This window comes from Lissotriton helveticus, chromosome 6, assembly GCF_964261635.1.
Source record: "Lissotriton helveticus chromosome 6, aLisHel1.1, whole genome shotgun sequence".
In the NCBI taxonomy this organism is placed as follows: domain Eukaryota; kingdom Metazoa; phylum Chordata; class Amphibia; order Caudata; family Salamandridae; genus Lissotriton; species Lissotriton helveticus.
The window spans coordinates 1782286630-1782299816 of NC_136067.1; the positions used below are offsets into that span (position 1 = coordinate 1782286630).

Genomic DNA, 13187 nt, shown 5'->3' on the forward strand with positions numbered 1-13187 from the left:
ATTCTCAGCAGAGTCTTTGCATAAAATGACTACAGCTGGCTCCTAAGCTCTCCAGAGCCCGGGGGCTCCTGGGCCCCCGGGGGCGGACAGTCAGGTTTGTCTGGGAACGGTAAGTGCGGGAGAGAGCGAGCGACGAGTGGGCATAGTGGAAGAAGTGGGGGGATGAAACAAAGAAAGAGAGAAGGGGCGAGAGGAGGAGGAAGGATAGAAAGATGAGAGATGGAGAGAGGGGAAAAGAAATCGAGAGAAATAGAAGAGAGACGAGGGAGAAAACAGATGCTCACAGACGGAGAAACAGCACGAGAGGGGTTGTGTGGAGATATAGAGAGAGAAATAAAAAAAAGACTGAGAGGGGGGGCAGCGACAGAGAGAGAAAACATGGGAAAGGTGACAAAAGAAAGATAAAAGTGATATATCAGGACAAATGCGAGATAAAAGGACAGAGCGTAACAGAACGAGCTCGCAAGAGAGATGGAGAGAGCAATGAAGACAGTGAGGCAAATGGAGGAGAGTGAAACAGAGCGGGAGATATGAAAGAGAGGGCAGGGGGAAGACACGAGCCGGGGAAGGAAGGCTAGGTGTAAATAATAGAGATAGTACAGAGATAAAGTGAGAGGGCGATTGAGCTAGACAATGAAAGATAAGAGAGAGGAAATGTGCGCACCAGGATTGGAGAAAGGAAGAAAAAGAAAGTGGGGCAAAGGGAGCAAAAAAAGATGAAGGTGAGAAACAGAAAAAAATAATTTAAAAAATGCAGCAAGTGTAACAGAAATAGATGATTCACTAATTAGGACATTTTGAGTGAGAGAAAAAAGAGTTAGAAAGTGGGACTAAGACAAAGAGACGAATGGAGCGGGAAAGTAGAGACTGACAGCGAGGTATGAGAGTGAGAGAAGAGAGTGAATGGGAGAAATGGGCGAAGCTAGGAGAGAGAAATGAAAGTGTGAGAGAAAAGGCAAGGAAACATGGCAGGGACAAGAGTGAAAAGAGGGAGGCGAGGGTAAACAAGGGGCGTCTTCGGATCCATTTACAAGCATTTCTACACATATATTACAAGCTGGGAAAATGACCGCAATCATTTCAGATATACATAATTCATATAAAATTTTGAAATAAAAATAAAAATCTGTTTACAGTCATAAACTTTTCTTTTTTCCACATTGACCAGTACCCACACAGGCAGTGACAGAAGTGTAGATAAAAGGTGCTTACGAAGAAAATGATTGTCTGCTGAACAAAAATAAAAAACAAACTGAGGATTGCATCTTGGCTGACCATCACTTGGACTAAACAGAGAAGAAAGGGAACCCAACAAAAAAAGGCGACAGGGGGTGTCTGACTTCCCTCTCTGCGGAGTTTCTGGTTCAGGGTCGGAACGGAGTTGGGCAGAGTGTTTCCCAGATATCAAGTTTGAATCATCATGCAAGCGGGTCAGCGTCCGTCCGTCTGTCCGTGGGCGGCGCGGGCCGGGGTCGTGTCCGTGAAGAGTGCAAGTTGTCACGTGCCCCGTCGGTGTGCCCAAGTTCAGGTCCATGGCGGCTCTCCGAGTCCGTGTCCCTGATGCCTCGGTGGAGTCTGTCTGTCTGTCTGTCTGGGCCGGGCCCGGATCATACCTCACACTCGGACTCGTCGCTGGAGGTGACCGAGAGGATGGACGTGCCCGTGTCCGCTCGCTCGGCCAGGCTGGATACGCTGGTGGTGGGGCTGGCGGCCGCCGTGGAGGGGGACTCGGCCGAGCTGTGCGTCGGGCAGCCGGGGTCTGCCAGGGAGCGCAGGCCGCTCTGTCCTATCGCCTGGTGCTGGAGCCTGGAGCCGGCGAGGTGCGAGAGAGAGGGGGAGAAACAACACGGCAAGGTCAGAGTGTTTGTAGGCAAGAGAAACGCAACACTGCAAACAAATCACTGAACACAACACGGCAAACAAATCACTGGACACAACACGGCAAACAAATCACTGAACACAGCACGCAAACAAATCACTGGACACAACACTCAAACAGATCACCGAACACACAGCACGGCAAACACAACACGCAAACAAATCACTGGACACAACACACAAACAAATCACTAAACCCAACACGCAAACAAATCACCGAACACACAACACACAAACAAGATCACTGACCACACAACACGGCAAACAAATCACTAAAAACAACACAGAGATGACTGCCACCAACTTACAGCCTGAACACAGTGCAGCGGGAAAACAACAACAAAGTCCAGGTACTGCTCCAGTCATCTCCCAAAGCAAAGCAGTTCCAACCGGGAGACTCTCAACACACCCTGGAGTCACCACCACCGTCTTCACACACCCACACCAAAGAAAGATACGGCCACACCACTTCGAATCGACAGCCTCCACACGCACTCTGGCCGGGGGTCACAAGGACAGACCCAAAGCTCGGCCACACAAAGAACCACAAGCATCAGGGCTAAGAATCTCAAACATATTCTACCAGTTACCACCACTGCCACAAAGCACACTAAAAGACGGCACCGCAACAACTCTACACCCACACCCACCAATGTACCCTGACCAAACCACACACATCAAAAGAAAAAAAAAGGTAACACACCCAAGGACGGATCTCACATTAAATGCTAACAGGTATTATCGCAGCCACAAACACACCACACACGGCAAAGCACTTACAGTGCCCCCACACACTAAAAATCACCATTGCTGCCACTAAGAAAACAACAACAAAAACAGAGCGTGGAAACGTGCACTCTCACGGTGCACCCTGTGCCAGAGGTCACTAGCACATCCAGCAAACACATCAAAACAAAGCACTGCAACAACTCCAGCTGAGCTTTTATAGACTCCACACAACTAACAAAACACGGCAAGTTCGGCAACATCTCCAAATGAGAGTCTCCCAGCACATTCTAAAGATGCCACCCCACACCAAAAAGGTATCACAACAACTCCTCTGACGGAGAACGGCCTCAAACCTTCAATCACGTCTCCTGTACCTTAAATACCACCAGCAACACACACAGCAAAAATGACACACACAGTTTACCAGCTGCCTGCACTGCCCCAAACAGACACTAAAGATGGCTCAAGTACTGCCCAGGGAGGGTCCTTGTGCAAAACCAACTTGACTCCAACGTCCCCACCAGAGCAGTGCAACGTGTACCCGCCCGAGACTGTTGTGGAGGAGAGACGCCAAGTCACCCAGGGGTTGTGATTCGGTGGCCATTCCTACACTATTTGTCCCAAATGGAAATGGTGCAATGGTGCACCAATATAAGTGTGTTTGTGTGTCTATCTGTGTATGCATTTTGGATGTTTGACACATAATTCCACAATAACTTAGGGCCATATGTGCGAACACATTTCCCCATTGATACACAATTAATAAAACCCATCACAGACAGGGCCCTTACTTCTGCACTCTGCTGCACTTGCAAGAAGGCCACTTTTAAAGGGGCGCGGTTGTCATAACTGTGAGCCCAGCACTACCCCGGGCACTGCCAGAGAAGAGCCAGTGAGCTGGCATTGCGGTCGGATGTGGCAACAGCATCATTTTAAGTCCCCCTGCCACCAGAAACCAGGATGAGCAGCCTGAACCCCGCAGCAACCTCCTCAAGACACCCCCGCCCCATCTGGCGCGGAGAATGACCACCCTTCACCACTTGTCGTGACCTGGGGGAGCTGCAGGCTGCCCTCGCACCCAGCAGTGAGGGGGAAGGTGGCACAGCGCGGCCTGAAAGAGAGCGACTGTGCCCAGGGACAGTAAAAAAGAGAAGCTCGGAGGTCCCACGAGCGGGTACTCTCAGCAGCCACGAGTGGTCTGCTGCTGCCCGTGTGAATTGACGCTGCTCAGTCACAGGTTGGCTGAGATGACCCCGGACGGTACCGCTCAACTCAGCGTTGCTGCTTCCCCCGGGGTCCTGCGCCCCTCAAGACAGGCTGGCTGCCTCCTGACTCCCCCAGAGCCCTGCACCCCTCAAGGGAACCTGCCTGCTGCCTCCCCCGGGGTCCTGCACCCCTTCTCAAGTGAGGCTGCCTGCCCCGGAGCCCCGTAACCCTTCTCATGGGAGGTTGTCTGCCCCGGAGCCCCGCACCCCTTCTCAAGGGAGGCCCGCTAAACTTCCTCTCAGCAGGCCCCGAGTCGTGAGCCCCCGGCTCCCCCGGCGCGGGCATTACCGCGCTTGTGTACATGCCATAATTACACGAGTGCCCCCGTGTCTGCTTACAGACGGGATTACTGCGCCCACCAGGTGGACGCCGTGTTGACATCTCACACCGAGCACGTCCACGCAGCAAACAACCCGCATGCACACGGTAAAGCTGCCGGATGCTTGAAACAAGGCACAAACACGCAGAAAAACTACCACAACAATCATGCAATGAACCTGAAAATATGCACCCCGTTGCAGGTTTATCAAAACAGTTACACTCAATCCCAGGCAAACATTGCTTTATTTATGCAAACGATTAACTCAACGGTCATGTCTACAAATCGAAGACCACAAGCATTATTGAGGGAAATTAACTTTCTAAAATAATGAGCATTGTATGTTTCAATGACACTCTACAAGAAACAACACTGAACATGCACGTAATTCAACTAGTAACACGGGTGTAAAGTCCTCAACAGACACCCGCCCTGCCCCACGTACTTCCGTACTTCTCTGGATTTCGCAAAGGAATCCCATTCAGGCCGAAATAAATAAAAGTCCTTATTTAAAGGAAAGTGACCCATTTCCCGCTTTCTTTTTATGGAGCAAGAAGTGCCTTGTACTTTGCATAAGAGCTCACTTATATATGCACATATGTGTAGATGCATATCCAAAATATTTATAAAAATACGTGCATTTAAAAACTCAAGAGCAGGCGTAAAGGTGTGTTGAATGTATATACATAAATATATATATTAAAATTGTTTGCCTATGGTTGCTACTTTTACAAATGGATAAAGCGTGTTATTTTAACTCATCTACAGTCTTTAATAAGTACGCGATTTGTCAGTGTTTGGGAATTAATTTGCCAAACAAAGGGACTGCTTTTGTTTACACCCATGCTGTGCTAATTAAACAGAAAACATTGCGCGTGCAATCACCTTAAATGCTGCCTTTGTCTGAGCAGGGAAGGGACCGCCGTACACGCCAAAAAACAAGGAAACTTATTTTAGAATATTTGTGTAAGAAGTGCCAATGCATATTCGCTTCACATGCAGTTACTTTTTTCTGTTTGTAATAATTTTTTCAACATAATATCCAAACAGTTCGCCCACTGAAAAGTATACCTTTGGGGGAAAATGTAAGAGTACTGCGGTTACAGTGCTCTGATCTACAATGGGAAGGTTACATTATTAGTGACTTTATTCATTTCTCCCGCTGCGCTGCACGCAGCTACAGTCGGTGGACGAATTTCAACAAATCCCAGCCTAAAGCAAGTGCTGCATCGCCACACCGTAGGTTGAACAGCTCAGATATCCAAAATAAAGTTGGCAGAATAACAAAGGAATACGTTTTAATCTAAGCTGTTGGGCGATTATATCCGCTTTGTTAAAATAAAATTTCTCGTGTAATTTATACTTGGGCTTGAGGGAATTTTTCCTAAATTTGTGCAACTTTCTTTTCAAGTTTTTAGGCTGGCAGTGGGCGCCTGGAGTGGATAAATGACGCACTATTAGCCGTCTGAACTTTATTTGACATAAATACTTCTGGAGGTACTGAGCATGCTCGATTTAGGTGAGAGTGTGAGGTTTAATTGCATTTAATAGCATTCCCCGTGCCAGCATCTGGAAACACACGCCTGGAAAAGGGAGGAATCATGCCCGCACCGTCCTGCGTGGGGGAAAGGACGATTTAAAAGGGCAAAGAAAACCAGTAGAGCTCCGTGAGCGTGTTTTGTTGAAATAAGTGGACTTCTCTCGCCTAAGTCAGGGGGGGAGACATTTCATGCTTCTGTTTCCCACGGATAGCCGCGGCCCAGAGGGCAGGTTTCAATGGGTGGCAGGGCCAGTGCGCCTCGCATACATTTCTGCTCCAGCCAGAACCCCCACATTCACTCCCTGCCGCCCCCCCCCGCCGCCTCTGGAAGAGTTTTTCCCGGACACATACCTGTTCTTGGCCGCCGCCGCCCTGTCCCGCTGCCGCCGGTTCTTGAACCAGTTGCCCACCTGCGTGGGGGTGAGGCCGGTGGCCTGCGCCAGCTCCCGCTTCTTGCTGGGGTTGGGGTAGGGGTCCTGCAGGTACCACTCCCGCAGCAGGCTGCGCGTCCGCTCCTTGAAGCAGTGCGTCTTCTGCTCGCCGTCCCAGATGGTGCGCGGCAGCGGGAACTTCTTGCGCACCCGGTACTTGTCCACGGGCCCCAGCGGCCGGCCGCGCAGCTTCTCCGCCTCTTGGTAGTGCGCCTCCAGCCACATGGCCTGCAGCTTGCCGTGCGACTCCTTGGTGAACTTGTGGTTCTCCAGGATGTGGTAGAGGTCGCGGAAGCTGCCCGTGTGGAAGGCCACCACGGCCCGGGCGCGCAGGATGGACTCGTGCTTGTTGATGGCCTCGCACGCCCCGGGGGCCACCGGCAGCGACCACAGGAAGCGGCCCAGCCGCTCGATGTCCCCCGTCTCCTCCAGCGTCTCGCACACGCTGGCCACCTGCTCGGGCGAGAAGTTCAGGGTGGGCAGCTGGAACATGGACAGCTCTTCCGGGGCCCGGGAGCCACCTCCTCCGCCTCCTCCGCCACCGCCACCTCCGCCGCCGACGCCACTGCCGCCGCCTGCCAGGAGCAGCGAGGAGCGGTCCGGGAAGTTTGGCAAAAAGAAATGGGTGGGATAGAGCTCTAAAGGGGACCTGAAAACCATGGGAATGACCTGAGCGAGGTGCAATGACCAGGGAGAAAGAGCACACAATGCAACACACACACACACAAAAAGCAGCAACTGAGGGACAGGCGAGATTTCAGTGATTCAAGGGCAATCGCCTAATGACAACAGCCTCATGATATCTCCCCTAAATCCGCCGTGAGTGCAGCATTGAAACATTTTGTTTCGCTTTTCTATTGGTCTTCCCGGTGTCGTTGTGGGGTTGCCATGGCTGCGCTGCCAATCACTGTCAGGCGTGCCAATCATAGGCTCGTACGTAAGAGGCTGTTACCACTCGGCCCTCGGCGCAGGGGGAGGGAAGTGGCTGAGAGCAGGAGGAGGAGGAGGATGCTGTGTTTTGTGTGTTTTATTTTATCTGTGCCTGGCATTGGGCTCTCCCTGCACCCAAGGATGCGCGCAAGAGCTGGGCAGGCACTCTTTTTTTGAATGGGACGAGCAATTAGAGGGTGGAATATTATTGTGCTCTTAACGAGGCTCGTTAGAGCTAAGGAGCTGCAGGGGGGTGCCGTGTGTACGGGGGTAGATAAATGGGCACCACTGGAATATACACGCCGGGATAAAGGGCCCCTGGCTGAGGCAGTTTACACATGACTTGCACGTACTTTCACTTCATTCTGCCCATCTGAGCATTAATAGTGTCGGGGAAGAAAGGAGAGATGAGATCATTTGGAAGCTGCCTCCCGGAGCCGGCGACCCCGGTGTCTGCGTGCGCGCGGCGGACCCCGGGGTGGCAGAGGGCACCGCTCTGCCCCTGCTGGGAGCTCGCAGGCGCCCCTGCACTCTGCGCAGGACACCCCTCCCCGCTGTTTGGTTTAACCCGTTGGTGTCCCGCGCCGCCCATGCCCTTTTTGGCCACCAGTGGGGCTGACAGTGTTGATCTTAGCGTGATGTCTCTTTCCAGCTCTGTCAGCTGGCAGTGCCGTGTGCTGTGCTCGCTGCCCCGGCTGCGCCGACGCCTCTCCCCGCGCCCAGCCCTCGCTCCAGTTCAGCTCAGAGTTACACTTTTAGTTTGTTTTAGCCGCTGCTGCTGGAGTTGTTTTCGTTGCGTACGTGCAGCCAGCTCCAGCGTCTAGGAGTTTAAGGACTGACCTCTTAGAATCGGTCTGAGACGACCCTAGCGGAGACAGAGACTTCATAGCACGCAAATAGTTACATGTGGATGAAGTGTGGCTAGCAGACACGTGTGTAGAGAGCCATCCGGGCTCTCACATACATTGTATCCTTACACGCACGCACGCACACGCAACCTTGGGGCGGGCTCGCCCCTCGGTATAAATAAACAAGCGGAAGACCGCTCGGGGTCTTTCCGGCTGAGTGCAAGCAAGTGTTGGTGTAGTTATTCAGTGCATATACATACACGTGGTAGGCCCAGCCTCACCACTCTACATTGGCGACGAGGCCGGTGTACCTGGACCCGCGTGTGTCTGCCTCGCGCGGCGGTGCCTGCCGCTGTGCTGCTCTGGCCCCGTGCGCCTGAGACCCGCCCACGCGTCTCCCGTGAGGGTGCGCCTTCGGCTGGCGGGACTCGGGACCGGCGGAAGCTGACGTGCGGCTGGGTGAAGGTCCTGCGGGTGAGTGCTCATCTGCCCCGCTTGCGCGGCCCCTGCCTTCCGCACTCCGCCTGCCACCGCGGAGGAGGCGCGCCTGCTGACTGCAGGCCCGGCGAGCGCCACGTGACGACCCGCCCTGGGCCCGCCCTCGCTCTTCGGAGCTGCCGCGCATGAGGCGCCCTTGCAGAGGCGCGCGCTAGGCACGACGCCAGGCCCCTCCTGCTGTGCTCCTGCCCTCGTGGGGCGAAGGGACGTTCTCACGGACTGTGAGTCAATTAATGGGAACATTTGAAGGTGTCAACACGCTCAAAAAAAAAATTAAATCAAATAAGGAAAAAGGCAACAAGCATTGGCACATGCAACAAGGCATCTCCATTCACATTGGCTCCCACAAGGCCGTGCATCATTGTCCTTGCCGCCACAGCTGGTCCCTGGGGTCCTATCCATCGCCACTGCTGACTCTTCCCGCGTCACGCCCTAAGGCGCCTCGAAACGCTGCGTGGCCTGCGCCCCTGCCCTGCGCCTCACGCCGCCGCCATCCCGGAAAGCACCAGCAAGGCCAGAGTGACGCCTCGCCATGAACAACGGCGCTCCAGGAGCGGTCCAAGACGGGGCTGGCCAGCCCCCCCAGCAGCAGCCAGCTGCGCCCGCCGCTCAACCACAGGCTCAAGCACAGGCCGGAGCAGGCGCCCCTGCAGGTCCTCACGCACCCGCGCCCCATGCGCATCAGCACGCCGGCGTAGCACCCATACCGCCATTCAGCGAATCAGCAGACCCGGCAACGGCGGCCGTCCGCTGGAGAGCATGGGTCGGACGCCTCAATCTGTACTTCAGGGGCACAAGAGAAACCGACGGTACGGTGAAGAGGTCGCTCCTCATTCTCTATGGGGGTCAAGAGATCTATGACTTATTTGAATCGCTCCCGAACACTGGAGCCGAGGACAACTATGACGCCGCAGTCGCGGCCCTCAACGCGCACTTTGACCCTCAGTTGAACAATGATTTTGAAAAATTCAAATTCAAGCGCGCATGGCAGCTGGACTCCGAGTCAGTCGACATGTACTACACTCGACTCCGACGGCTCGCGAGCACGTGTCCCTTCATCAACCCTCGCGACGAAATCAGGGACCAGATCATCGTCGGCTGCAAATCTAAGTTGCTGAGAAAGCTGATCCTCCGACAGCCGGGGATCACCTTAGACGAGATCCTCATCCTGGCAAGGTCGCACGAGTTGTCGGATGCCCGGGCGGAGGAGATGGAGGTCGCGCTGCGCACCCCGGTGATCGCCCCGTCTGGGGCAAGGGCCCCGGCCATCAAGGAAGAGCGAGTGGAGGTGATCCAAAGAAGATTCCCGCCAGCAAGGCTGCGGGGTGGCCCGCCAAGGGACAGCCAGTGCGGGTACTGTGGTGTGGACCATCCTTCCACGGCCACGTGTGGTGCCAGAGGCAAGACGTGCCTCAAGTGTGGGCGCATGAATCACTTCGCTGCTGTCTGCCGGGGAGGGAAGTTCCGGGCAGCAGGCCCGCGCGCCAGAACGGTGACCCAACGAGTCCGACAGCTGTCTCTTGACCAGGAGAGACCCCCTCCCGACACGGAGGCTCAAGACCGCCGGCCCAGATATGAGGACGACGAAGACGATGAGGTGTATGTCATCTCCTACGTGAGCAGGGCATCCACGAAAAGGCGACCGCCTCCAATGTGTTCCGTCTCAGTGGACGGGACGAGTGTCAACGCGCTGATAGACACCGGGGCGTCCGTGAACGTCATGGACTCGGACCAGTATGAGCGCATGTCCCCAAAGCCGACGCTAGCACCGTCCGCGGCACGCATCTACACCTATGGCGGGACAGAGCCCATGCCTCTTCGTGGAGTGATTCAAACCACAGTAGTCAACGGAGAATATTCGACTGTGACCAGATTCCACATCACCGAGGGCAAGAAAGGCACCCTCCTGAGCTGCCACACAGCAGAGGATCTGGGACTGGTGTTTTTCGCCAACCAAGTACACCAGGCTCACGCTGACTTCATGTTAAAGGACTTCCCAGAGCTGTTCAAAGGCCTCGGCAAGCTCAAGGGTAAAAAGTTTAAGCTACACATTGATGCGACGGTGAAACCTGTCGCTCTCAGACACCGGCGAGTACCGTTTAACCTCAGGCCCCAAGTTGAGGAAGAGCTTCGCAAGCTTGAGGAGTTGGGAGTGATCGAGAAAGTGTCGGGCCCGACACCCTGGGTCTCGCCCCTGGTGGTTGCCCCAAAACCGAAGCAGCCGGGAGCCATACGTCTGTGCGTGGACATGAGGCTCCCCAACACCGCTGTCAAGCGCGAACGACACATCACCCCCACTATGGACGATATTATAGCTGACCTCAACGGGGCGAAATGGTTTTCCAAATTAGACCTCAACTCCGGATATCACCAGCTGGAGCTAGAGCCGGCTAGCAGGTACATCACCACGTTTTCGACGCACGTGGGGCTGCGTCGCTACACTCGGCTCAGTTTTGGCGTCTCGTCGGCCGCCGAGGTCTTCCAGAACGCCATTCGCGAGGTGCTCTCCGGACTAAAAGGGGTGATCAACCTGAGTGATGACATCCTAGTTTACTCAACGACCCTAGAGGAGCATCACGCCAACTTGAGGGCGACTCTGCAGAGACTCGCCGATAGCGGCCTCACCCTCCACCGCGCTAAATGTGCCTTCTATCAGGAGTCAGTGGACTTCTTTGGATATATCTTTACGAGGGAAGGCCTTAAAGTCGACCCTAAGAAGGCCGAAGCCATCAAAGCGGCCAGCACGCCTAGAAGTCAAACAGAAGTCCGCAGTTTTCTGGGCATGGCCACGTACTGTGGCCGGTTTATCCCGAACCTGGCCGACTTAGCGGAGCCTCTCCGTGCCCTCACCCGTGCTGATCAGAAATGGGACTGGACTGCTGCTGCACACAAGGCGTTCCAGGACGTCAAGGCCAGTCTGCTTGACGATACCGTCATGGCCTACTTCCAGCCACGGAGACGGACCGAGTTGATAGTCGATGCCAGCCCAGTGGGATTGGGAGCCGTGCTGCTGCAGGAGTATGGGCCGGAAGAGTGGAAGCCTGTCGCCTATGCCAGCAAGGCCCTGTCCGACACGGAGACCAGGTATGCCCAAATTGAAAGGGAGGCGCTGGCCATCAAGTGGGCATGCCAGCACTTTCACCTCTATCTCTGTGGACAGGACTTCACGGTGGTCACAGACCATAAACCCCTGTTGCCCCTCTTTGCGGGGACATCCCGGCTTGCTCCCCCACGCATCGAGAGGTGGGCTGTCCAGCTGCAGGGTTACCGGTTCAAGGTGGTGTTCAGGCCAGGAGCACACAACCCTGCCGACTACTTGTCGCGTCATCCGGATGTCACACCCCCACCGGCCCTCGATGCTGAAGGAGATGAAGTGGAGGAGATAGTGCACATGGTCACCCTAGCGGCGTGCCCCGAGAACATGTCGCTCCAGGAAATTAGCGACGCCACTGCGACGGACGAGACCCTGGCGAAGGTTAGGGAGGCACTCGAAGGAAATCGTTGGGCCCATTTCCTTGATGGCGCTTCGTGCCTCCGGCCGGAGGTGCGTCATGCCAGGCAGCAGCTGTGGCAGATACGGAGTGAACTTAGCGTCGGAGATGAGGGGGTGGTGCTGCGTGGGCACCTCATCGTCATGCCCGAAAGCCTCCAGCAACGAGCCCTGAGCCTGGCTCACGTGGGACACCAAGGGATGGCAAAGACCAAGGCCCGCCTGAGGAGCAAGGTGTGGTTTCCCGCGATGGACAGCCAGGTGGAAGCCATGATACAGGCCTGCCACGCATGCACGATCACGGGCGGAGACCCTGCCCCAGCGCCCGTGCTCACGGAAGAAGCGCCCCAGGCCCCGTGGGCTCAACTCAGCATAGACTTTGGCAGTTTTCCAGACGGGCGGCACATGCTAGTGCTGGTAGACTCTTTTTCCAAATTCCCAGTTGTGGAAGTCATCGCATCCACTGCGTTCCCGCAGGTCAAGAAAGTCCTAAACCGAGTGTTTGCTACGATGGGGCTTCCTGAAGAAATCAAGTCCGATAATGGGCCCCCCTTTCAAGGGAGAGAGTTTCAGGCTTACTTGGAGGCTCTCCGGATCAAACATCGGAAAATCACACCCCTGTGGCCTCAAGCCAACGGGGAAGTCGAGAGGTTGATGCGGACATTAAACAGAGCGCTGCGGATTGCGGTGGATAATGGCGAAGACCCGGAGGCCGCCCTGGACGACTTCCTTGGAGCCTATCGGCAGACACCCCACTCAACGACAAAGTGTGCTCCCTCTCATGTTCTGTTCAAGCGAGCTCCAAGGGATGGCATTCCCACTGTCAACACGTGGGTGCCGGGAGAAAGGGACGCTGAGGCCATACAGGCCCGGCGACAGGCCACCAACATCAAAGCAAGCGCACATCGGCATGCCAAAGAACCAGCCCTCCGGCAGGGGGACACTGTCGTTGTCAAGGATCGCCATCCTGGGTGGAAGTTTCGGACTCCTTTTGAGCCAGAAGTGTGGACAGTGGAGCGAGTGCAAGGGACTATGATTACAGCTAGGAGGAATGGCCAAACCGTGACGAGGAATGCCTCATGTTTCAAGAAGGTACTGGACAATGTCAATGTGCGTCAACGGACCGAGGGAATGGAACATGGAGACCAAGAAAACATGGACTTTGATAATTGTTCTGATCCAACTCCTACTCTGCCGCGAATGGCCACCCCACCAAGGCCAGTGTCACCAGGCCCTGCGGCCGGGAGGAGTCAGCCAA

The 13187-nt window shown here is 54.9% G+C and overlaps 1 protein-coding gene across 3 annotated transcripts; it reads right to left on the bottom strand.

The window, feature by feature from the left end:
• Window positions 1–1607: 1607 nt before the first annotated feature.
• SIX3 (SIX homeobox 3) lies at window positions 1608–6942 on the bottom strand. 3 transcript variants are annotated; one of them, XM_078647107.1, is made up of 3 exons: window positions 6739–6942; window positions 6084–6693; window positions 1608–1806 (listed from the first exon to the last, which is right to left on the bottom strand). In XM_078647107.1, the coding sequence occupies exons 1-3, from the start codon at window positions 6821–6823 to the stop codon at window positions 1608–1610; spliced, it is 894 nt and encodes a 297-aa protein (XP_078503233.1). In that variant the 5' UTR covers window positions 6824–6942. The 3 variants fall into 3 exon arrangements, with proteins under 3 accessions (XP_078503233.1, XP_078503231.1, XP_078503230.1); XM_078647105.1 differs by having other exon boundaries at window positions 6084–6684; window positions 6730–6942; XM_078647104.1 differs by having other exon boundaries at window positions 6084–6942.
• Window positions 6943–13187: the final 6245 nt, after the last annotated feature.

What these genes read in the sequence shown, in the direction of transcription:
- SIX3 (XM_078647104.1), bottom strand. Translation starts at nt 6,823, where the DNA reads ATGGTTTTCAGGTCCCCTTTAGAGCTCTATCCCACCCATTTCTTTTTG. An exon ending in GCGGCGGCGGCCAAGAACAG is followed by an intron (nt 1,807 to 6,083) that starts GTATGTGTCCGG and finishes CGCCGGCTCCAG; the next exon opens with GCTCCAGCACCAGGCGATAG.